The sequence below is a fragment of the Dermacentor andersoni genome, chromosome 2 (assembly GCF_023375885.2).
Source record: "Dermacentor andersoni chromosome 2, qqDerAnde1_hic_scaffold, whole genome shotgun sequence".
Classification (NCBI taxonomy): Eukaryota; Metazoa; Arthropoda; class Arachnida; order Ixodida; family Ixodidae; genus Dermacentor; species Dermacentor andersoni.
In genome coordinates this window covers 70,883,005-70,908,493 of record NC_092815.1, presented here as the reverse complement: position 1 = coordinate 70,908,493, position 25,489 = coordinate 70,883,005, and the positions used below count along the sequence as shown (strand labels likewise).

Here is a 25,489-nt window from a genome sequence, read left to right as displayed (position 1 = left end):
GTATAACTGTTGTTAAAGTTGTCTGCCTGAGGCACTCACCCCTGTCCCTGCGGTCACGGATACTTGAGGATGGAGGACTGCGGTGCCTAGAGCTGGAGTCTCGGCCACTGAAAGAAGATTCCCGATTCTTCTGCTGACGATTGCGTTCCCGTTCTCGCCTGTCTGCCTCGCGTTCATCCTCGCGACGTTTCTGTTGCTCTAGGCGAGGGATCCGGAAGACTTCCTGCAAAAAAGACAAAGTAGTGTGGTTAGAATGCTTGCTATGAAAAGAATTGCGAGAGTGGCTCACTAAATGACTAGCTTAAATTCCATGAAATCTATGTCTAAACCACAAAATGATAACAAACGTGCACCTTTAAGGAGCCCCATGAGTCCAAGAGCGTGGATGCGAGCTCAGAAAGATCCGTGGCCATTTTGCTGCCTAGCTCATCCTTTGGCCCGTCACTCGGCGTCGAGTCCCCGTTCTCAACCAGGTTTGTAGAGTCCGGAGAACAGACCACAGACCCAGTCTGAGAGCGCTGACAAGGTGCCGATGCTGGCGTCTGACCGCTACAGACAGGCAAAGGAAGGGAAAGGCAAGAAATTAAAATGTCACTCATTTAACACTGCGCGAAAAAGATGGACAACAGTTTTTAGCCTTAACCAGGGAAGCACAGATGCCAACTGCATTATTTAACAAAGCAGATTACGAAACATGGCATTAATGTTAATTTCGGCATCCACAGACAAGCTGCACAGAGTTCCAAACAGGCTGCAAGATCGAGCCAAAACCCACCCCGAGCTCTCCGAGGCATCGCTATCAGCTTCCTCACTCGTCACTTTGGCCCGCTTGTCGGGTGGAGGCAGAATGTCAGAGTCCTTTGCCACTGCTGAAGCTATGGCTCCACCTGTAGCGCCCTGCTCAGCCAGCTGAGATGCCCACCGGTGCACCACTGACATCACCTTGCTGTCCTTCACCATCGTTTTGTTGGGGATGGGCAGTTGGCGAAGCACCGTCAGGATCTGGCAAAAGTGGATACAAAGAAAGCAAAAAAATATTTTGTATACTTCACACAAAATCGAAACAAAAAGAAGAAATGTGTTTTTCCTATTTATGAAAGTTCTAAGGTAAAGAATAAACGAAAAAGCAGTTCAAGCAGCCTCAAGAAACAGTTGAACTTATATATAACGAAATTGGTGGGGAAAGCAAGAAAACTCTCTTTTGTGATAATTTCGTTGCTGCAAAATGAGACATCACAAATAGGTAATGCATCGCAGATTAAAATTTTGCAGTCGAAATTCCGTTAGCCTACTTTGGCAAGCATTCCTTGAGGATAGAGATCCACACTGCTGACAGTACAGAGTGCACAGCAGGCGTCGATCAGCAGTGGCAGCACTGCTGTGGTGCAGCATTCTTAGTAAATAGCTTTCGGAGATACCACTATTGTGAAATTTTGCGTAACTCTGCACTGGATGCAGAGCAACAGTGCTCTGTACAAGCAGCAGCATTTCTGCAGCGCACGCTGTCACCCATAGACGCCAACGTGTGTGGCGGCGAGTGTGGAAGCGATTGTACCTGCCATACCTAAAGGCAATCGATCAAGATTATGGCCCCTTTGGGCAAATCTACGCTCGGTGCCAAATTCGCACGCGATGCCTGTCGGGCAGCACTGAAACCAGCGTTCTTGAAGCAAGGGTTGCGTACTCCCTGACAATCACTCAATCACAGCCCGATGCGTGGCATTCCATGCTGTGACCGCCATATCAAGCGTCATAAACAATTCCATATCAGTGGGACGTTTGTTATCGCGGCATTTTGCTCACCGAGGCACACATTAAAGGGCTCCTGAAACGGTTCGGACAAATTTTGTAGATTCGTAGGGTACAGCTAAAGTTGATCATTCACACCACAATTTGTGTAAAATGTCTCACATTAAGAGAACTACAGACGATTACAAGTTACCCTCCTCCGTAGTCATACATTTCCTCCTCAACTCGTTTGCCGAGTGAGTGGGACTAAGCTCCGCCTTCACTGGCTCTGCATTGTGATGGCGCGCCATGTCGTCGACTTCCGGTTCTCTAGGAGCAAGCGCGAGAAGTCTCTTTAAACTCTCCGCCAGCTGCTTGGCAGTCAACCCCAAGCGAGAGCTATCGAAGCAGCGTGCAATGCGAGCATTCTGTCGCAGCGCCGAATGTGTCTGGTATTCCGGTAACCACAGGCAGGCTGGGCGTTTAGACGAAAAGGTGGAGGCATAAACTCAAGCTGATGAAGGAACTTTAGCGTGGACGTACATGAGCTGCCTGATCGGTCTCCGTGGTCCAGCTACTCGTTGGCGCAGAGCTTAACCAGCCAAACAAAGAGCTAATATTCCTATAACCAAGTGTAAGACATCTTAAACATTTACAAAAACAATGTGTTAATGATTACACGCCTGCGAAAAATTTACATTAGCAGCAAAGAAGAATACATTCTGTTACTGCTACTGCGTGTGTTTGAGCTCTGCTGTTCCACCGGGAGGCTGCACCGTGCAGACCATTCACATTTGCGCTTCTGTTCATCCCATGAAACTGCATGTTCAAACGGGCAGGCCCTGTCCCCTTGCGCTTGCGTTTACCCGAATACCGGACTCGCGAAACGCTATTGTGGTGGTAATACTCCGGTGTAAAGTGACGGCCACAAATGCACAAATCCTGGCGAAGTTCAGATAGCGACAGTCTGATGTGCTGCAGCCAGTCCGCTTGTCTGCTGCCCTGCAGAGAGACACGATGTCCCAGCTTGACATATTGCCAGTCGCTACGTTTGGAGCCCACAATGCAACAAAGTCGAATCATAGTGCTCGCGAAAAGACAGACCTACTCTGACCGTGGAGCTCTCGTCAAAATGGAGCATGTTGTAACACAAGCAGACGATGCTTGCTGTGTGCCGGAAGTGCTTAAGCTTAATGAGAAATTGTTCTTGTGCATTCTCTTTCTGTTACTTTCTTTTTAAGAAACAAATTAACTAACATTCCAACTATTACGAACATCATTTGTTCACCATAAAGGTGGAGAAATTATCGATGACGTGCTCTGGGCAGCCAATTGGATGGCTCGCCCTACTGACGTCAATTGGGTGATTTACGTCATATAAGTAGGAGGCGGCTGAAAATTTCGCAGAGCAGTTTGCTGCGAATGGCAGCGATGCACATTTTTAAAACCTTATAATAAATTACACGCTTTACGCGGAACACTTAAATGTGTAGATTAATGATCAGAAGGACCTACTCTAACGACTCAGTACGTTTGTACAAAACTGTAAAAATCGTTTTAGGGTCCTTTTAAGCACTGCACTAGGTGTGCAAAAACTGTCGACACATGTCAGTAGCAACATGTGTGTTGCTTAGAACGGGCGATCATCAAACAAGATGGCAGCCATGACATGCTTTCAGTGCACATGATTGCTCCCGGCACTTGGTTGTTGCTCGTAAACAAAAATGGCAGCGCCCACACAAGTATAATGTGGCGGCATTTCAGGCAATTTTAGTGTAAAGCAATCACATTTGAGCACATTTCAGAGCCTCCTAGCCCTGTGCAAGTAGGTAATATGTGGGGTTACGTTCCAGCAAATTTCGCTGATGTGGGATTGTAGTACAGCAACATTTCATTGTCAAGAGTTACGAAATGCATTGAATCCTTAGGGCGTTCACCGGGGATATGAAAATATTTAATTGTTGCGAGAATTTCTTTGCCGCGGGATTTTGTTGTCACAGGTTTCGACTGTACTGCTATCTTACTTTTGACAGCCTGACAATGTATTCAACACAGAAGAGCTGTCATGTTCCCTGCAACGAAAGTTGGGCTTTATTCGCAGAAGAGAACACGAAGCCCCCCACCTAAAGTATGAAAACAGAAAAACTCATGACAAAGAGTGTGCCGATGTGATCATTACCCTCTTTTTTACTCACAGAATTGTACCGTTCATGCTGTTGTGTTTATGTACACAAACATGTATACAGGCACACAGTATAAAAATAAGAGGATAGAAAGCAACTCTTTTACACCATGCATTTAGCACGTTTCCCTGAAAAACATCGTTTGTACCTTACCTCTGCTTTGAGAGCAAGCTCGTTATCAGGAATATCTGCCATCCAGCTCCATAGCAGCGAAAGACCATGGTAATCCAGAAACAAGCGAAGGCAAGCCGTCTCCGTAGTGTTCTGCACACACACACACACACAAGAAAGACATACAAATCCCACTTCACAAATAGAAATGGGCAGTAACAACTTACTGCTCCACAGAATGAGAGCTTTCATGGTTTGTAGCCATGTCAGGGTTTCCACGCATACACTGTTAGTTGCTTAAAGTTCCCATAAAGATCAGGGCACTAGAGGCTAATTTGACTGGTCCAACAGGCAAATTGAGTTCAGTTTTTCCAAAAATTCAAAGCAATTTTAACAGAAATGTATCACAGGAGCTAAACCACTCAAGGATCTCTCATAACGAGTCCAAGGAAACTCTCAATAGAAACCTTTCCCAAATCAAAATAACTGAAGGCCAGAGGAGAGATGGAAAGGAACAGCTCACCTTGATGATGTTCAGGAGTCGCTGCCGTGTGTCAATATCCTCTCCTCGCACCATGAGCCTGGCCAGAAGCAGCGTGTGTTCTCGGTTCTTCAATCCACCGCTCAGTTTCTCAATCTCCTCTTCCATCTGAGAATTGGAAGAAACAGAAATACCCAAACAATTGTACTGCTCTTCTAGGCATACATAACTTTGAGAAAAAGGGCAACAGGATTAAATGTATTTGAAGGAGAAACAGACAAGCATGGGCTTTGTAATGCAATGTTTTGCACATATACAGTACAGCAGACTCCAAATAATTGCTTATAACTACAGTCTTAGCAATGGCTACAGTGATTAATACATTGTATATTTGCTTTAGACAACAGTTACAACCATGTCACTGAAAATGCAGCTCTATAAAACCTTCCATCTTTGGCATCACTAAAAACAAACACCATTAGGAGAGAATAAAATTCAGACATTTTCTGCCAGTTTCACTGTGCCCACAAAAGTGGACACCATGTTTGAACTGCAATTTCAAATAAATAAATCAGACTGAGAATTTCCCATGCAGGGTACTTAAGAAAACTCCTAGCAATTTAAACAACTTGCATAAGTGATTACTGTCAAAAGCAATGAAACCAGGAGAATGCTTCGCATGATCATGCACTGATGCTGGCAGCAACTGCCTATACATATTTCACGACACTTTTTCTGACACTTTCCATGCATACTAACAGATTTTTATGTTTGGACCACAAACTGCATGATACAACATTAACATTATCAGCGCTGACATTTTAAGCACAAAATTCAAAACAATGAGAACATTGGCCATCATTTATTCCGCTCTGTTACTTTTTCCCACCCAATAACAGCAGAGACACTTCCAAGAGGCTTATCTTCCACAAAACTAATTTGTTTCCCTTGGGCACTCCTCTGTGTATCCATATGACATATGTCTACAAGTTACGGCACCTATAAAAAGACACTGCCTGAAGATGATCGAAACATGGTGACACACTACAACAAAGCATTTTTACAAAATATGTTCATTCAATGTGACATATGTATCTCACAAATACATATACCTTGGCTGTCTCGCAAGTCTGCTCTCCAAAACATCTTCAGAAAAAGACAAAATTAATTAAAAAGTAAAACCATTTTCAACTTAAAACATTCACCCTGCACCAACAGAGACAACCATGTTAGTTCAAACTTTACAGGACAAAAAGCGTGGATTATCTGAATATGTAATTATGAAAAATATAGCAATCGAACTCGTTTATAACAAACTCGATAGTTACACAAGAAGTGGTCGTTGTATTAGTAGTTCGTTATGCACAAACTGGACTCAGCATTAAAAACGCTCAAAATGTGACCCTACTGAAGCTGGCATAAGTAGTTACCATATTTACTTGAATCTAACGTGCACTTTTTCCCCAATAGAACGGGTCCAAAAATTGTTTTCACGTTAGAATTGAATATGACCCTAAATCTGCGTTACCATATCATCATCGGAATTTCAAACTGGCCGCCTTATACACGCTTCAAGCCTAGCTGCCGTAGCTTCCTCCATGCACTGTAGTATGTATGCTTAGGTTAGTCCAGCATCCGCTTTCCTGTTTTCTGCATTTGCTCTATCAGCATGTAAGCGCTGACTGCGAAGACATGCTGAGTGTTCATCACGATGCCGCAATTAAAAGGAAAGCGATTATGTGTGCGGAGACGGGTGGAAGGGGCATCACGGGCATTAGGAGTTCCCGAAACTTGCGTAAGGGACTGGCGCAAACAGGAGAGGCGTTCTACTCTGGCGGCTGCTGCGTAGGCATGGCCGTGCAGCTCCTATCGTGAAAGCGATCTATGATGGAGACAGTCTATGCAGATAGGTGCACCGTGCTGTGTTTTCGTTGCTTATTTCACATTGAAGCAAGATGCTGCACAAAGGCCAATTCGCTCGCTTCTGCTACCACACTTCCTAATTCCAGCATTCTGATAAGAATTTCCCGTGGTCATTCAGTGAGGCGTGTTCACGTTTGGGCTCGGCGAGCGACACCTTGCTCGTTAATTTAGTTAGTAAGAAAATTATTAAAAGTTAATGCGGCCGATAAAGCTACTATCCTTACTTGTCGTATAGCTGTCTGCTAATTTGCTATCGCACTTGCCGATGGATTTTTCTTACACAGAAAGGGGCTGCAGAATTTTCCGAATTATTGGGCAATCAAAGAGAGCAAATTTGAATGAGAAAACAATTCATATTGATAAATTTGGGGGTCGGTGATGAATGATACGGTTTCATGCCACGAACGGCGACGATTTCTCGGCGGTACGGTAAGTGAAGCCAGTTGCGCTTTTATGTGCACTTCGCCCCCACAGCTGATGGCGTCGCCCGCAATGGGACAACGCTATCAGGAAATGCACCGGCAGCGGGCAGTGAATGCTTCATCTGCCTTTCGCTCCAACGGGTCAACGAAACTTGAGATTACACAACATCCAATATTAAATGTGTGGTAAGACAGTTTACATAGTGCCATGCCGTCTCGCCATGCCCACTTTGTATACACGGCAAATTACCTCTAAAGCATGGTGCGTGGCTGCGTCTGCACTCAGCCGTGCTTACAGCCATGCGCAACCATGGCCGAGATGCTCGCGAGCTTTACCTCCTAAGGGCTTCAGCCCCGGAACGTCGGCAAGAGTTAGTACTGCACGGTAAAAAATGACAAAAGGAGTAGCGCCACTTCCTGTCATAACAAGTTTCGCGCACAGTATTTACACACATCTACCCCAACTGGCAGGGAAGCTTACGCCCATTCTACAGAATAAGTGAATAGGAGCACACTTTAATATATGCGCAGTATATATGCACAATAAATCACAGACTATACCGATAGTGCATTAATGGTCGAAGCTGAATGTTTCGTGATGGTCCACAAGAGTAAGCAAGTTACTAGCGATAATACATCTTTGCTAAAAGGTATTAAAACGTACAAAATATCTACGTTTCAAGTCTTGTGCGCAGCAAGACAAAATCTATCTTAACCGAGCCCACTCGCGAGCGATTAGGCAGAAAATAATCAGGTAGTGACCTCACCAAGGCACTTTACGAGTCAGAAGCGTGACAAGCTGCTGCTTCAATATATTTGCCAAAAAAGTACAAAGAGAAACACAACAGTCTTGAATCAATTCATGAGCAGAAAGTTTGGATAGCTTTGAATACATATTTAGCCCCACTTTTAGAACAAGCACTACATACGCTGCTCTGAAAGCACTTTTGCATGTTCTCTCAAGCTGTGGCCAAAGCTTCGTGTCGTCCACCCAATCACCGTCTATGATATCTCCTAAAACAGGGGTTTCCTAAGCTGCACCGACGTCACACACACCCATCGTAAACACTGAATCAACGGAGGCAGTTGAGGCAAGCAATGGACGCGTCACCACGTGATCAAACATGGCAGCGCCCATGGGATTGCCACGAAAAGGGTCAATACGGAGCAGGATTCGGCTCCACTTCGGCGGTCGCTCTTGTCATGTGGTGCGTGATTTGAGAGAAGCGTTTGCAAACAGCTGCTTGTTATTCAATCATTTGACCATCTGCGTCCACAGAAATTTACATTTATTGTCTTAGCATTTCTTTGCGATGGCAGCAAAATTTCGGTATATTGAAATGGCATACAAACACACTTCATTATATTAAAGTTCTGAATAGGGTGTTCTATGGACAAGAGTTTATGAAAAGTTAAATACTTTGTTATATCGAGAATTTCATTATACTGAAGCTTGTTATATCAAGGTTTAACTGTGTGTGCAATAATTTCCCGCCACTTCTCTCCAAGTATGCAGTTTGCAAATGCGTTTCTATAGTTTGGTTTTGGTTTTATGTTAATTGCACATTTGTAGCGTTCTAGGATTTGTATATTATTCAGTGCATTGCCAAATATCTAAGTATTAAGTTTTTGATGCCATACAATAATGTGCACATTTGATGGTAATGGATGGTGTGACTAAATTACCAAATTTTCCCAATTCACAAGCTTTCACTGTGGAAACAAAAGAATTATGGGGTTTTATGTGCCAAAACCACAATTTGATTAAGAAGCACGCCGTAGCGGGGGACTCCGAAACAATTTGGACCACCTGGGGCTCTTTAATGTGCACCTAAATCTAAGTACAAGGGTGTTTTCACATTTCGCTTTTCACAAGAGAGATAAGCTTTCACTGCAGAAATCAGCCAGCTTTAAACCGAACCCATAAGATTGAAATGCAAAATATTCTGACTTGAATAAACAAGACGACAACATCCCAGAAAAGTGCGCAGATTCAAACAACAAAATCGATATTGAGAAGTCTGCGTTTGATGCTACAGTGCTTATACATGTTTTGCGATTAGTATTTCAAATGGACGGTACGAATACACGGATATGACTTGAACAGGATATATCTATGACAATATTGTCGAACCCTAGCATAACAAACTCAAATTAAGCAAATACTCTTGAGTAGAATCTCGATGCAATCGCACCTGATATGAATTTTGGGAAGATACAAATTTTCCGAAAGTTCCGGCCCTAGTCCATTACCGCACAACGCACTTAATTTAGAATGCTGAACACCGCTTTTCGCGTTGTGGCACACAATCGAGCAGCCACACGAAACTCAGCACACCTGGGCGTTTTACTGGATAGGCACAAATGTATAGTGGCTTGTCAGGTGGTGTCACCTCGCGGTACAGAGCTGAACAAGACAAACACAGAGCTAGTATTGCATCAACCAAGTGTGTTCCACTCTGCTGCAGATGTAAATTTTTGACAGCGGCGAATCACGACCCAATTATACCGCTGAGAAAATTTAGACCAGGAGCAAACAATAACACACTTGCTTACTGCAACATTAGCTCTTTGTTTGGTTGGTTGAGCTCTGCGCCATCAGGTAGCTGCACCACAGCAGCCACTCACATTTACGCTTCCACCCATCCAGTGAAACGGCCAGCCCGCCTGCATTTACTGGAATGTCGGACATGCTAAAACTCTGCTGGCTGAATTGTCAAGCCGGCATAGCGGCCACACCCGTGCGCTGGCCGCATTACTGTTGCCAGGCAACCTATGTCACTCTGCCTTGACTCCACAGGCATGTGTGGGACCTCCACCCCCCTCAAAATAAAGATGAAAGAAAAAAATCTGCCTTGCGCAATACCATGCGACCAGGCAGGCGTTTACAAACACCTTGCAACGTTATCAGGAGCTGGAAATCCTACACGACCCAGTTTTGCTGCATCAGCAAGATAGGCAGCATTCCCATCCATGGGTAGCCTTATCTCCATATCTACGACGCCCGATGATAATTTGAAACTTTTCTAATTTTGCAACCATCAGATCACACAACTCGAAGTTGCCGCACTGGAAATAGATTCCCTTAGTTTGCGCAAATCATGTCCTTATCACCTTCAGGCAGAAGCAACGAAAACAACTTGAGATAACCATGCAGATCTTGAAATATCAACCTCTAAACACGAAGTGCGCAGCTTGCCACTGCCAACATGTGTGTGAAACAAGAGCACCAGTTAGCCTATAGGAGCACTTCCAATCTGCTATGCATTTGTTGTAACGAATTGTGATGCTATTTTCCTCTTTTCACAGGCGCTTTTGTTGTTTATTTCTGCATGGAGAAATACAACGCTGTGGCTACCTGAATTCCTCATCTCTCGTGCTTATGGCGATACAAAGATGGCAGCGCCCTCTCAACGGAACGCTGCGACTGCGCGGTCAGTGGTGCAATAGCACCTCCCAAAATCCAATTTTCTTCTCGATTTGAAGACAACACACTAAAAAAGTAATGCAATTTTTTCAAATTCTGCAGTGCATTTCTTCCAAATATTTCACCATGAGATAAAGGAAGGTCCCAGGATAGCAGGAAAATTTTAATTTGAAATTTTTAGCAAGTCACCCGTTTCATTGCCGTGTCCACCCTTAATTTGCTGATTTTTGAACATTTTTGGTGGATATAAATTTCAGCCGATATAAATTCTTGTGCTGTCTCGGGAGATTCATATCAATGAGACTGCTGTACTTTCCGAACACAAACTGAAGATTCGGTGCGAACTACGTGCCACTGACAAGCAGCTGGAGCAAAAGGCTTCACCATGGCCTGGACAAGCCCTGCTGTCCCCTGCTGCTTTTTGTTTGTTCCCTCGCTCCGCATATACTCCTTTTCCTCCGCATTGCCCTCGTCTTTCTCCCCTAGGTCAGCACACCCTGTTGAGAAGCACACTATCCCGCCTCCCGTTTACCTCTCCTTCCCCAGTGAAGTGCGGTTGAGGTGCACTCGCGAAGTGACAATTACTTCACTGCACATTACCCGTTTCCTTTCCCCCCCAACTCTAAATTTATGTTAGCAGTCTGATTAACTGGCTTATTGTTCTTATGCTTCAATATGTTGATTAATTTCGCCTCACACTGCCATCTGCTGCTTACCTCAAATGGTACACTATGTTGAGGAAAGGCACTGATCTCAGATTCTAACATTGGACAGGCAAATTTTTCTTCTACTGCAAAGCTTGCTTTCTGAGAAACCTGTCAGAGTTTTCTTCGAAGCTTCCCGATACTTTAGTATCTGATGAAAATTTTCCCCATTCATCCTGTGTGGTGCACTTTAAGGTCAGTTTGTGGGTGGTAATCAGCTATGCTGACTCACTTTCCTGTTCTTGAACGTTACAAGCGGACTGCACTGTATGTATAAAGTACTATCACCATACAAGCCCTAAAGGTAAGACCTCAAATCGTTTACTCACACAGTTGATGAAATGTGTGTAAAGAAAAAAAAAGAAACACTTAGCGACATGCTGCAAAATGGTCAGGCCAATGAATGTGCTTTCAAATATGCCCATAAATCGAAACAACGAGGAATGGTTGCAATCGTAATGCAACAATGCCATGCTGCTTTTAAAAGTGGTCACATATAGCATACAGTAAACCATATGGCGTTTGAGAGCATGTTGGAAAGTGACAGGTCGGCCGGTCTCCTGGCGACATTTCAGGTGTTGTGTAAATGTTTGCGTTGTGCCGTAGAGGACAGCCTGGAAGGTATCGCGCAAGCGTGCCAAGGACGTGGAGTTTCTGTCATGCATCCATCCAAGTTGCTTCATGTCAGCCGGTGCCATTGCAGCTATGTTGGAGGGAGAAGTATAATTTACTTCCACATTGTGTGGGTGGTGGCATGTATGTAGTGGCTCAAGAAGTGGAAGGTAATGGAGCGAGTATTTTATTTACCTCGGCCGAGCGTGCCAATAGCGAAGCTCAAGCGGTCACATATCCGTTCGTGATGGCCCGGGCAGTTTATTGGCCAGACAGCCGGAGGCTGCAAGAGAAGCGCCGAGTTAGGGCGGGCCCTCGGGACATGGCTTCTGCTATCTCAGTTAGTCTCTCAGCTAGTCACGTTCAAAGCCTTTACCAAACTACTTGTAGCCATTGCTCACTACAGTCTGCTGCTTGAAGAGGTGAGTGAAAATGGCACGACTGTGATGTGTGCACCTTGCATTGAAGGCTGTTAAAACTAGCTGCTGAGGTTGTCAACATTTTCTATTTCTTTGGTGGTTAATGAGTTCAACATTGAATAAATGGGCCCTATATAATTATCTCGGTGTTTGAAAGCAGCGGATGACCGAGAAGAAATGTGGTGTGTGTGTGAATGCACATGACACAGCGATGAGCCCATCAAGCCATTAGGGTGCGCATTATTGTACTTATGTTGCACTATATCATCTTGCCGAAGAACCAGCAGGTACTTCCAACATGCTACAGAAAGTAATAAGCCTTATTGAAATGGATGGACAAGACTGGACATAAGGCAAAGCTAAAGAAAGGCCGAGTAAAAGTTGTAACCACCAAGTGAGGGAAAAAAGCACCAGAGTTAACCTCAAGTAATGAATGCTGACACTTATACAAACAAATTTGGTTGGCCGGGCTTTATTACAGCGTGTTTTACTGCTATAACAAAACCTAAAATGCAAGATCCAAGACAATATTGGATATTACAAAGAGAATATTTGTGCTCCCTCAGTTTTCAGTGATTCTGATATCAAAAATGTCAAACACAGCAAGAGAAGCTTGAAACAAGACATTCTAGATGTGCGTGCATATTTTAGCGAAGGGCTCAGTCCGGCTTGCTCGCAGTCGGTAAGCCAACATGCTGACCCCACATAATCACACAGCTGCGTAGCGATGGCAGTGCAAAGCCTGCACTTCACTTGTAATTTACCATTGTTCCTGTGCCACATATTTTTTTTACCATGGCAAGCTGCCAATAAGCCGTCAAAATCTACAGGAGGCTCTCTGCTGACCTGTCAGCGATATCATGCTTGCACTTCTTTCACGTAGGCTGAATCAATACCCCCCCCCCCCCCCCCGATATCAGCATGCATGCTTATAATTAATACTGGGTGTAATTAAGACATATTCATGTTGAACGAGACTGTTATGAGGTTCGACAGTATAACAACATTAAGTAGTTTTACCAAGACATGCAGAACAGCTTTCATGAACTCTGAGCAGAAAGAAATAATCATCTGGAAGTGGATTTGCATGACTAACAGTATTGCAAATAAATCCTAGACAACGTAATTGTGTCCTTCTATGATCGTTCAAACGAAATAATATGTGAATTGCAACCAAACAATGGACCAAGCGCACAAATTTCATCATAGCAGGTCTGCGAGCAACATCAGTCACAGTAGTTGTGTTGCTGACCACTATGGATACAGTTGCCCAAATATTGCAAGCATTTGTGAATTCTTTGTGTTTTTGTTTTATTGCCCCATTTTTATGAAATTGCAGCCGAAATAAAATTACACGACTTCATAACGAACGCCAAGCTCCTTCATTCTTTAACCCGTTTCGTGCCAACATTTTTTTTTCTTTTTAGAACGCCACCAAAATTTTCTGAACTTTTTAATGACTGATTTATTGTAAACATGTTTCATTATTGCAACATCACTAGTTTAATTGTTACTTTCTGATGTTACAGATACTTTCTGAGTTACAGATAGGCAAGGCCACAGATACAGTTCACATAAGTCAAGCGTGCTTTTGTGGTCCTGCATGCAACATGTTACTGCTGGCACGGCAAGGAAAAAAAATTACAGTTGTACCAGTGGCAAAGTGTTTTTGTTGAACCACGTCTACATGAGAAAAGCCACCAGAGGCTCAAAACTTCTTTGTAATTGTCAGAACGAAATTGAAGCTCTGAACACAACTTAATAATCTAATAATTTACCTCAGGTGAAGGAATGCAAGAAAGATAGCACGATTCCAGCCTTAAAAATGGCAGCTGTCATTGCAGCCACCGACCGCACCCTCAATAAATCTGTTTGCAGGGAAGCTGGTGCCATTTAACACCGCAGCATTCACACCAGAATGACAAAAAGACTGCCACTCAGTAGATGAAAGTAAATCTCTGGGCAAGCAAGACCCTTCACTGGCATATTTTGGAGGAAACACCTCCAAGAGGAAAGACTCATCCTTGGCATCAAAAGGTTTAAATACATGACTCATCACCAGGAGTCGGAAGCAAGAAAGCAGGTTTTGCTGGCTTGTACCAACTGTGGAAGCTTATGGGTTGCAGTGAACTGGTGACATCATGCCACGTGACACGCTGTCTGTGCTGCTGTTGTGATTTGCCACTGACTGCTCCTTCAAAGAAGGAACGGCACATTGCCACGTCTCACCGTATTATGCTACCATTTATGCTCACTGTTTGAAAGTTGTCGCATATGATGCCTAGTAGGCTATAAGTCAGTCTGAAGTGTCATTGCAAACAATCCCGCATTGGGCTTAGATCTAAAGGAGCTAGAAAAATCAGCAACGTGTCCAACAAAAACCACAAAGTCTCACAAAGTTGTCCAGTATGAGAAAAAGTATGCATCTTATGCATCACACAGAGCAATTCAGTCACACAACCGGTAAATGGTCAAACTGCCTGCATGTAAGAGCTTCTAAGAGGTAAAAAAAAGAAAAAAGAAGGAGTAAGAAAAATTTGTCAAATGGTAAGAACCTTCATTAATCTTTGCAGGGTTTTTCTTCCAAAAAAAGGAAGAAATATCGTGTGATTGCCTAGCAACCCACAAGCTAACATGTAATGCAAGCTTTTATATGCAATGAGTACACAATACAACTACCTACTCTAAGAAAATGATGCTGGTAGACCCCTTGACCTAAGCAATAAATTGGCTCACATGAAAGATTCCCATGTGTAATGCATTTCACACAAGGAGACTTCTCAAAAAGGCACAAATTCCGAAACCCTACATCAGCCTCACGGGCATTATTAATTAATGCCCTTCAAATGCACAGGTAGGCCAGAAAAATACTTAACCAGGCACCAAAAACAAGCAGCATGACCTATAATGCTACTTCAGATACTAACTCATGGTACATAGCTATAGAATTTGAAATTATGGATAAGAACCGACAGTTATGGATAAATGGCCAGTAGCACATTGTTTGAAGAAGTCAAAGCTCTTTTAAGTTTTGAATGTTGCGCCAAAATGCAGTGCTGACGAGATGCGGGACATTGACAATTTCATCGTATATAGCATATTTCGTTCATTTTTATGCAGGAAAAGATTCTAAAGCCTGCAAGGTTAACTCTTTGCAAACTTAATATAACGTTAACCACATTTATCAATGAGCACTACAACCAACATCACAGACCCGATTTCATTCTAGCATTCGTACGACAGCTTCTGTGCTAGTTAATGTGCTCCTATACGTCTTAGAAATACTACATATTTGCTATAAGGCTAGCTTTCCAAACTTTTTTTTATGATGGGAAGATGCCTCTCAGAAAATTGTTTCTCTGTTATTAAAGCTGAGCTTAGAAAACACGAGTGACCAACATTTGTCTTAGCTGATTCCAAACTATAATTAGTTTTTAAGTAGCCTGCATAAGCAAAAATTTTCTAATTCTAATATATTAATATAATGATAATATATATTAATATATTATATATAAATATATGATTATTGTGCAATAGATAATTGTTCCACCTAATTACGTTACAACACAATCAAGCAGCCAAACTTCCCCTTGTTTTCAACATTTTGGTAACTCTGAAGGCTCACGATTCAAACTTTCTTCGTTGAAAGGTGTCCAATTCCACAAATGTGTTTCAGGGTACTATAAATTCAAGTAGATTCAAGACCTTAGAAATTCTGAAGCATGCAATGGTCCCAAAGCTATGACAATGAATGCGGTAACTAACCCATATCCCATCTAACATGATAAAAGCCCAGCTGAATACCATCCTGGGACATTAATAATAATAATAATAATAATAATAATAATAATAATAATAATAAACTTTCTTTGTCAGTTTATGAAACTGGAGTAATACCATTGCAACAATGGATGATGTAATGCTATTTTATCACATTATGTTCCCATTTATTGTTATGACTGCTCAGCAGGAATATTCAATGTCACTCATTGAAAATGGCATCTGCAATCAAATGAATTCAGGGAATGCATTCCAAAATCTTTGAGAAATGAATGCGTTAAAAGCTAGTAGCAGCCCTGTCTTTGCAGTGAAGCAGTCTGCTGAACCTAATATTACTTGATGCACTGAATGTCACTAGCTAGCAAATGGCAATAAATTTTTGTGCGACATGGGCCTGCATACACTACAAAGCGAGCTTTTCAAAGTCAATGGCTAAGATTTAATGGCTGCAGCTCATTCATCAAATGACAGCTGCTTAGAGATCACATTTCTGTAAATCGTGGTGCTGCCATGACTACATTCAGATGCATTATTGCCAAATTTTGTTTTCACCTTTCTCGCATATGGAAGCAATTGTGCATAATTCTATAGCAAATATTTTTTGAGAAAGATGCAATGTAGCAGACTTCCGTAAATTTCAATTTTTGATTAATTTTATCTCGACCTAAGGTTCCAGGCGGCACCCACACACTTCTACGAGTCCAAACTTTCGTTGTATCAGCCCCAAAATTGGCCTTAGCCGGATAATTAGAACTTGACCAATCAGCTTGCATGCGCCTGAACCTTACGTGGAGCCAATAAAGAATCCTTTAGTAGCAGTGTCTGTCTAGGCAGAGCTTGGGGGATGAACGCATTGAATACACATGAAAAAAAAAAAAAAGAAGCTCTCGTAGAAAACAGCCATTTGTGGCCTGCCCAAGGACGATTATAGAGCAATAACCAGAGCTCCCAATGTCCAATTCCTGTATTTACCTGCTTTCAGCATGCTCCTTGTTTCTTGTTTTTAAAAAAGTTGGGCCAGAAATTGGCCGCAAGGTGCAATTGTATATGGCATCAAAATATACTTTTGTGGCGTTTGTATGCTTTACGCATAGCAGCTGCACTGCGGCAAAGCTGGCTTTAGAGCACCAGTTGACATTGTGCAACACATAGGACCCTTGCCCATTTTCCTTGCCAAATAAAACGGGTGCACATTAAATTTCTACTTTGTTTAGGAGCTTTACTAACATTTCCACGTTAGTTTTCAACTTCGTTCACATAAAAAGTGGAACAGTGAACACATTGAATACCCATTAAAAAAAAGGTCTCTCGTAGAAAACAGCTATTTGTGGCCTGCCCAAGGACAATCTTAAAGCAACAACCAGAGCTCACAATGTCCAATTCTTATATTCACCTGCTTTCAGCATGTTCCTTTGGTTTAAAAAAAAAGGGGGGCCAGAAAGTGCCCGCAAGGTGCAATCGTATACGGCATCAAAATATACCTTTGTGGTGTTTGTATACTTTATGCATAGCAGCTGCACTGCGGCAAAACTGACTTTAGGGAACCAGTTATTGCGAAACACATAGGACCCTTGCCCATTTTCCTTCCTAAAAACACCGGGTGCACAATAGATTACTGCTTTGTTAGGGGCTTTACTAACATTTCCACGTTAGTTTTCAACTTTGTAAGCATAAAAAGTGGCCACACAATTGTTTTGGAGGAGTTAAAACTGGGCTAATACTGCCAAGTGAATCAGTGCTATGTTTTGGCATATTTCTGCATTGCATAATTCGATAATTTTCATCGGCATCAGGGTCAAATTAACGGAAGTCAACTGCATTAAAGCAAAAGTTTCTCAGCAAACCCTCCTAGACTTAGGTGACTGCGGCTGCTGCTGTTTTGCCAAACAGCTCAAAGACAGAAAATAAAAGAATTACGTGTAAATGGTGAGATCAAACTTCAATCTCCCAGCCTAATAGCCCAATGCTCTAAACATTAGGTCATAAATGCACGCATACTTCTCTCATGCAAACACCAAGCAGCTTTTCGAGACAATTGGCGCACAGTGCGTCACATCGTGTAGCACATATGCACAATAATTTATACATGTGAGAGAACCGCTTCACAAACGCTTAGCTTCACATAAATTGAAACGTGCATTGGATCTCTCATTTTTTTATTCCACATTAGCTCCTTTGCACAACAAAGTTTATGCAAATACACAAGGAGGCATTTGTACAACAGAATTTATCAGCCAGATCTATTCTTGTTTAGCTTTCATTTTAGTCTCAAAAACAATGGGCTGTTAACAGTATACAGTTAAACGTCGTTATAATGAATGTTGATATACTGAAATTCTCGATTTAAAGTATTTAACTTTTCATAACCTTTTCATAGAAAACCACGCATTTAGAACCTCAATATAAGGAAATTTCACTGCCGCTGCAAAGACATGCTGGGACAATAAATGGAAACTTCCGGGGGCGCAGATAGTCAAATGATTGAATTACACGCGGCTGCTTGCAAACACACCTCTCAAATCGCGTGCTGTGCGACCATCGCCCAAAGTGGAGCCGCGTCGTTTCTGCATAACATCCAAGTACAATAAGATCCTACTGTGCCCCGCGCACTATACGCTTTAGCTGCGAGTGAAAGTGTGTGAGGGTGAGACAAGAAAGATGGTAACTTCACGAGTGATGCCGTCCCGTGCGAGCAAGGGGAAAGAGGGGGAGGGGAACAAGCTCGGGGTAACGCGCTCAAGCACGAGCGAGACTGCGGGGCGGGCGGAGTGGGAGAGAGAGAGGTTGCACGTGTCTCGATTTTTGGCACGCGTGTCAGCCATGGCTGTGCATGGCTGTATGCGCTGCTGCCTCGTGTGCTGAGATGGCGTGGCACCATGTAAGCTGTCTACTCGTGCGTTTAGTATTGTAGGTTGTGTAATCTCGAGCTTAGGCGACCTGTTTGAGCGAGAGGCAGACGAAGCAATCGCTCCCAGCTGGCAGTGCTTTTTCTGATAGCGTCGTGCCAGTGCGGGCAACATTACCAGTCGTGGGGGCGGAGTGCACGGGAAAGTGTTGGCTGGCTTCACTTAATTTGTACCGCCGATGTGAAGATATTGTCGATGTACATGGCATGAAACCGTATCATTTGTCGCTGACTCCCAAATTTATCGAAATGATTTGTTTTCTCATTCAAATTTGCTTTTTTTTTTCGGTTGCCTGATAATTTGGAAATTTCTGCAGCCCCTTACCGTGCAAGAAAAATCGGTCGGCAACTGTACTTATTTGCATATAGCAAATTGCCAATTTTACCGACTTCGCTATAACGAGGTTTAACTTTCCGACTTGCATGCAACGATGCCAAATTGATCCCTTGCGCAATGCCAAGTGCATCCTTACAATTACTTTGCTGCCTGCACCATGCAAGGTCAGTGAGATCTCTTTATACATAATATATTTAACAGCCCAAAATTTTTGTTGACGTGCCTCTGCTTGTGAAAAATGACCCATAGGAATACTGGGCATAAAGAAAGGCTTGTGCATGATGAGCCACTTCAATGTCCAGCTTCAAAGCGAGCCAAAGGAAAGCAGCCAGCATAAGGACCTCAGAAGCCACCAAGCAGCTGTTTTGACAGCATGGAAGAGCTGAAAGCAGGACTCTGCCACTGACTCACCGCCAAGTCCTCCACCGTGTCTCGCTTGCGCTCCTCGACCCTCTTGGACGAAGCACTGCTGCTGCTACTACTGCTGGCGCTGCTGCTGGTGCTGCTGCTGGTTCGTTTCTGAAGCTGGCTGCGGCCAGACTTGAGCGTCATCTTCGTGTCCTCCCCAATGTAGCCCCGGCAGTTGCTAGATTCACAGTGGCAGCGCTGCGCCTCTTTGCTGAATTGGGTTGACAAGCATGGACAATGCTCACGTAAGCACTCCAGCTTCTACGATCCACCATGGTTTATCCAAATGACATATCAATAAATGAAGCCATATTCTGGAATGGCCCCTTTTGGGAATGTCTTAAAGTATGCACCAAAATGATAAGCAAGTCGAAGCAGATGTGTCAAAGAAATCTGCACAGCTTCCCTTTTGACCCTACTTAAATTATGTGATGGTGTTTATGTCTCAAAGCTGGCATCCCTCATAGCTCAAAAGAAGGTGATCAGAGGTTGAATTTCGATTACACTGTGTAATATTTGCAGTGTTGTTAAACACAGCTAGTTCTAAATGCTTGAACAGCTAATATGTAATGATACACTGAAGTTTACGCTGAAAAGTTCACTGTAACTCGACATCTATGCTTAATTTAAGCAATTGTTGCTTGAAAATAAGTTTTGTGTTCCTTCACATATTACCTACTCATGGGTGTACCTAGCTTTCTTGCATTTTTCTACCATCAGAATATGGCTGCCAAAGTCGGGAATCAAAATTGAGGTTTCACGCTCAGCCGCAAAACACCACAGTCATCATTACTGGCATTTTACATAATTCTCATGTTGCATCACTGTTTAGTCTACTGGTGGCATGGGCAGCAGGCAATGCCCTTTGCTGCAGTCTGGTACCAATGTGCCAGATATTGAGTGGTACGGACGTGAAAATATGTCAGAAGAGACCATTCCAAAATATGGTTCTTGCCCCTTAAGCATATCAACAATGTACAAATAAGCCGGATGCTTACTTTTTTTGCGAGAGCAGCCTAGTGTCACTACCTAGTTCCCTTAAGCATTATGCCAATGACAAACACCAAGAAAGCATGCCATTGTGTTTTCAGCATAAGCTATCCCTCTCCACCATGAAGAAGAAACTAACACAGGGCCAAGAAATTGTGCAATAAATGGTATGGGTACTAAATCCACCTATTTGCTTAGGCAGCATAAACCTTGCAGTACATGCAAGAAGTTATATACCTAATTAAACACTAACAGCCGACAGGTCTCAATAGAAAAAAAAAAAAAAAGCATGGTGGAGTCTAACAAAAGAAAGAAATGATCAGAAGACAGAACACACCCATATCTCTGGAACTGGTAGTCGAAGGTCAGCTCTTCACCAGCTCTCAGTGGCCGTCTTGTGAAGAAGCCAATCCTGAGTTCCCCATTCACTGTCCACTGCAAGCCACATATTATGAACAGCATCCCCTGTTAGGTTTCTTAAATAACTTCTGCATGCTCCAGAGAAAACTTCTTTGGACAACGAAGGAGAGAAAAAAAATAGGTCAGCAGAAGGCCAATATATATTTAAAGGGGCCCTGAAACACCTTTATAGCCAATCATAGAATGGCCTCACTATTAAAGGAGGATGTCTCTTGAATCTCATGCTGCAAAAATCTTTCGAATACTTCAACTGTAAGTGGAGCTATTGCACCGATACCCTGCTTTCTTTCTCATTTCAACTCCGTTAGCTTGCTCCAAGCTATACAGTGGAGAAACAATGAGTAAAGCCACAGGCAAAAGTGTTTGGTATTGTGGTGGGGAAAAGGCTCATCACGGCTTGCGGCCACAGTAGACTGTGCTACACAACACACTGCTGCCATCTTAGAGGCCACGTGCAGTACAAAGATTAAATGACTTTTCTGTCTTTTTGAGAATGCAGACATATATTTTTCAGTTATTTAACTCTAACATAGCAAATATGTATTACTGAGAATGCTTTTATGATCACGAAATCAGCCAGTAGAGTTGGTGGGTCAGCTGCTTTCGATGGCACAGCATGACATTGTGGAAGAGAGAGCAAGCTACTTTTTCTGTGTTTGGCTGTAGGTTGTAAATTTCCTGCTGCATGCAGTGCAGTAATATCATATTTGTTCGCATGATGAATGCGCTCATGTAATCAACTCGCACTCAGATTAGTCGCGACAAATGTTTCTTTTTTTTTTCTCCCGTAATGAACGCTCCTCCAGCTATCTACTGTGCAGTCCCACGGTGGAACAGCCATGCTGTAGTTTTTCAGAGCGACTACAATCTGACTCTTGCATATGTGTTTGGAGCAAGCGCACTTAATGCTTGACGCATCATTTACCCCAGTGACAGCGCAGAGGCACCTCACAGATTCGAGAGAGAAAAAAATGCAACTGGCTCTCTGCAACACACGCAGTTTACGTAATTTACGCCAACATAATAGGAGAGAGCACACACGTGATGCGTGGCCGAGCGCAGCACTAGGGAGAGTCGAACTGAAGTAGGGGCGGCTGGCACTTGATCAGCACAGTGGTCATAGTCGGGCGTATTGTCGAATTCGTGTGTCTGTGGCTCGCTTTTTTGCCTGCCTTGGGTTTCGATGTGTGTGATGGGCCTTGCATCGAGTTATATGCCTGCTGTGGGACACAGATTTTACCTGCTCGCAAAACGGAAATGCTGATCAGGCACCAATACACTTTGACATGCCGATGAGCAGGACGGTCGAGCAAAGAGATGCACACAGCGTGCATGCAAAAACAATAGCACGCTTCAACGTGATGCTTTTGATAATGGCAGATGGCTCTGGAAGTGGCTGCGAAGACGAGGTGGGGCCCGATCGGAGCCGCGCAAGGTCCGCTACCACGTCAGCCGGGGCAGCCACAGAGAGCACAGAACACGCCTGCGCTTAAGAGGAAGCTTTAGCTCGGGTGCTCCTATCTAAATACATGTAAAAGGATAATTCGTTTTTCTCGGCAACCACTGCTCCAAATTTGATGGGGTTTGCTGCATTTAAAAGAAAAACTGAAAATCTAGTGACTGTTGGTTTCTAATTTTCGATTTAGGTTGACAATTTTTTAATAAAAATTTGGCAAAAATCGCAAACTTTCAGAAAACGAAACTATTAAGTTTACAACTCCGTAACTCAGCAAGAAAAAATGATATCGCAATTCTGTGGATTGTACCTGATAGCACATCTAAAGCGGACAAAATTGATATGTTACACATGAACCTCAAAAAATGGAGTAATGTGTAATTACAACTTTTGCAGAACTCTCGTAAACAACGTAACAAATTCACATAAGATGCAAACTGACATATCAAATTTGTCCGCCTTGAATGGTCTAATGGATGCCATTTACAGAACCACGATATCTGTTCTTGATGCAGAGCTATTAGTTTGTAAACTTCGTGCTTCTATTTTTTTCATACGTCTGAATTTTTGAAAATCCTTTTTAACAAAATTCAAGCCCTAAATCAAAATTCCGCTTCCAACAGTCACTAGAATTTAACTTTCTCTCTCAAATGCAACAAATTTCATTAAAATCGGTTCAGGAGTTATCTCAGGAAAACGTTTTTGCGTTTTTACATGTATTTGAATAGGCCGCGTCGGAGTTGGGCCCGAGCTAAAGCTTCCTCTTAAATCGCTGTTCTGAGCGTGCGTTCAGTTTCTCCAGGCGCAATTGGCCTAGGCCGTACTGACTTCACACGGCTCATGCGTTGGTTCTTTATTCTATGGTGGAACAATGTTGTGGATGAAGTGGCCAGTGACCTGAAGGGCAGGTCTGGTGGTTCCGATGCGGAGTGAAATTTCGTTTTGCGAATGGTAAACATGTATTTTAAGTTACTTTATGCATGTTCCAAATCATTACCGTCTTGCTTTTCAATTTTTGCCGCTTCGAAAATGTCTGCATGAAATTTACCCTGCATAATGAACGCATCCCCCAGCTTTGCTTCGGTATAGTGGGAAAAAAAATGTGCTCATTACGTGGGTGAATACTGCATTCGGCTCACATTTTCACAGCAGCCTCTTCGGTACATCGTTTTCTCACTATGTTGAAAAAGAGTTTCAGGGCCTCTTAACGAAGGCATTTTCTATTATTCTTTTCTGTAGGGTACTCTAAAAGTCTTAATGCAACCTTGATACAAGCTTTATATGCCTGTGAAAGTTAATGGTACAGAGCTGCCCCCTGTGTAACACTTGCTTTGAACCACACAATCTGTTCCTACGAGTGCTTCAAGGCAACGTAAAGAGCTGTCAACAGACAGCTTTAGAACAGTTTACAAGCTAACCTAAGCACTTTACCTATGTAAAGAAATAGAGTTGTCATCTCTGCATATGCTCTGTACGCTATTGGATTTTTTTGTTTGCGTATATTATGTTAATGTACATTATTTGAAGAGTTTATTGCATATAATGTTTATGCACTCTAAGATATAGGGTTGTTAAACATGGCGGCACTTGTGGCTCCAGCTACAGTGTGAATTGTCCTAATGGCTGCACTCCTGCTATCGCTGATTTTCAATGTATGGTGAAATAAGCTTTCTCTCCCTCTAAACTCACCCGAAATACTAGAAGGGAGAGCTTAGCATGTCCAGTTTGCAAGATCATTCGGTGAATCTGGCTTTCATTGACCTATGCAGCACGCACAAAAGCTGATTTAGGAAAAGAAGAAAGAACTACAGCTATTAACTACAAACGTGAAGATTAAGCTGGAATACATAATGAGGTTGCATGACTTTTCCACTTGCTTCACTTGAGTGGCACGAGAAGTACAGTACAAAACTTAAGAGGAGAGTACGTGATATTACTATGCCAATGAAAAGTCATACAATCTTTCTTACAATGCAAGAATTGCAGTTGTTTTGAGTACTATAGGGCTTTTCCCAGCATCCAAGGTACACAATATGTCACTCTGAAGTAATAGAGACCCTAAAATATCCTGCACATTTCTTAGCATAAACACTAAGGACGCACCTATTGCTCTTATTGATAGCAAACATATTTTGCAATAGAACAACACATTTTGAAGTTGTTTGTGCTGCTTATTCACGTACGACTACTACAGTTATTAACAAAGAGATAGAAAAGCAGTGCATTGTCTACCAGCAGTAATCACCTGGTATAGTTTTTTTCCCCCTACATGTCAAGCATAAGCGGCACTTTAACAAACACTTCATATACAGTGTACGACCGATAAATCGGACACCGATAATCCGGACATGCTTGGTAATTGGGACAACTTCGTGACACGGTCAATGGCCCCATAGACCAAAAAAAGGACCGATATTTCGGACAGCCGCCAGCTCTACATTCGATTATCCGGACTCCGTTTGTGGCTATAGCATACGCTAACTCTGCCGCCATTATTTCCTCTGGCAACCCTGACGGGACATCAAGTATGGCCTCAGAGATTACACAGATGATAATCTCCGAGGCCTTACCTTGGTTGCCGCTCTACGCCTCTGAGATTTAGCTGCAACTGCCAATCTTGGAGGATTTGCCTGAATTGCGAGTTCGCATCAACATTGCGATCATCATATCCTTTTCTGGCACCCCCACGCATGGCCCGCTATCGCCATTCTGTTTGTTGAGTTTACCTTGCGGATAGTGCTCTGCCATGCTGTGCTTGTTTATTTAGTTGGCATTCCAGACAGCGCTCTGCTGGCTTCAAGAAGTCTTTCTTGCGAATTTATAGATAGGTAGTGACAAATGGCACAAATGGTGCCCTCACAGTTTGAATGAGCTCGACTATGAAAGTGATGAGGCTGAACTTCCGCCTTCTCAAGTGATGATGTGCCGTGCTCCGGAGCATTCCACATGCAGATCTGACTCAAGCCTTTGAGGTCCTCGCATCGACGTACAGCGAAACTCAAGACTGGCAGAAATACAGGCAGACTTGGTTGCATGCAAGCAAAGCGCGTGAAGCAACGCATGGACCACTTGTTCCTTGCACAGGGGCCTTAAAACATAAATAAAGTGATTTTTTTTATACATTCGTTTTTTCTGACATTGACTAGTTCGGATTTATTTACGCTCCCTGTGGAGTCCGAATTT

At 43.0% G+C, this 25,489-nt stretch overlaps 1 protein-coding gene across 5 annotated transcripts in view; it reads right to left on the bottom strand.

Moving 5' to 3' along the window:
- The window catches only part of Set2 (SET domain containing 2), a 131,190-nt gene that overhangs the window by 41,028 nt on the left and 64,673 nt on the right, over nt 1-25,489 (bottom strand). For all 5 annotated transcript variants that reach the window (XM_050188819.3, XM_055076995.1, XM_050188820.2 and 2 more), the window contains 7 exons: nt 20,768-20,865; nt 19,444-19,651; nt 4,546-4,671; nt 4,065-4,175; nt 776-1,002; nt 354-549; nt 40-223 (listed from right to left, as the gene is read on the bottom strand). In XM_050188819.3, the coding sequence (XP_050044776.1) occupies nt 40-223; nt 354-549; nt 776-1,002; nt 4,065-4,175; nt 4,546-4,671; nt 19,444-19,651; nt 20,768-20,865 (1,150 nt within the window). The remainder of the gene's footprint in view (nt 1-39; nt 224-353; nt 550-775; nt 1,003-4,064; nt 4,176-4,545; nt 4,672-19,443; nt 19,652-20,767; nt 20,866-25,489) is intronic.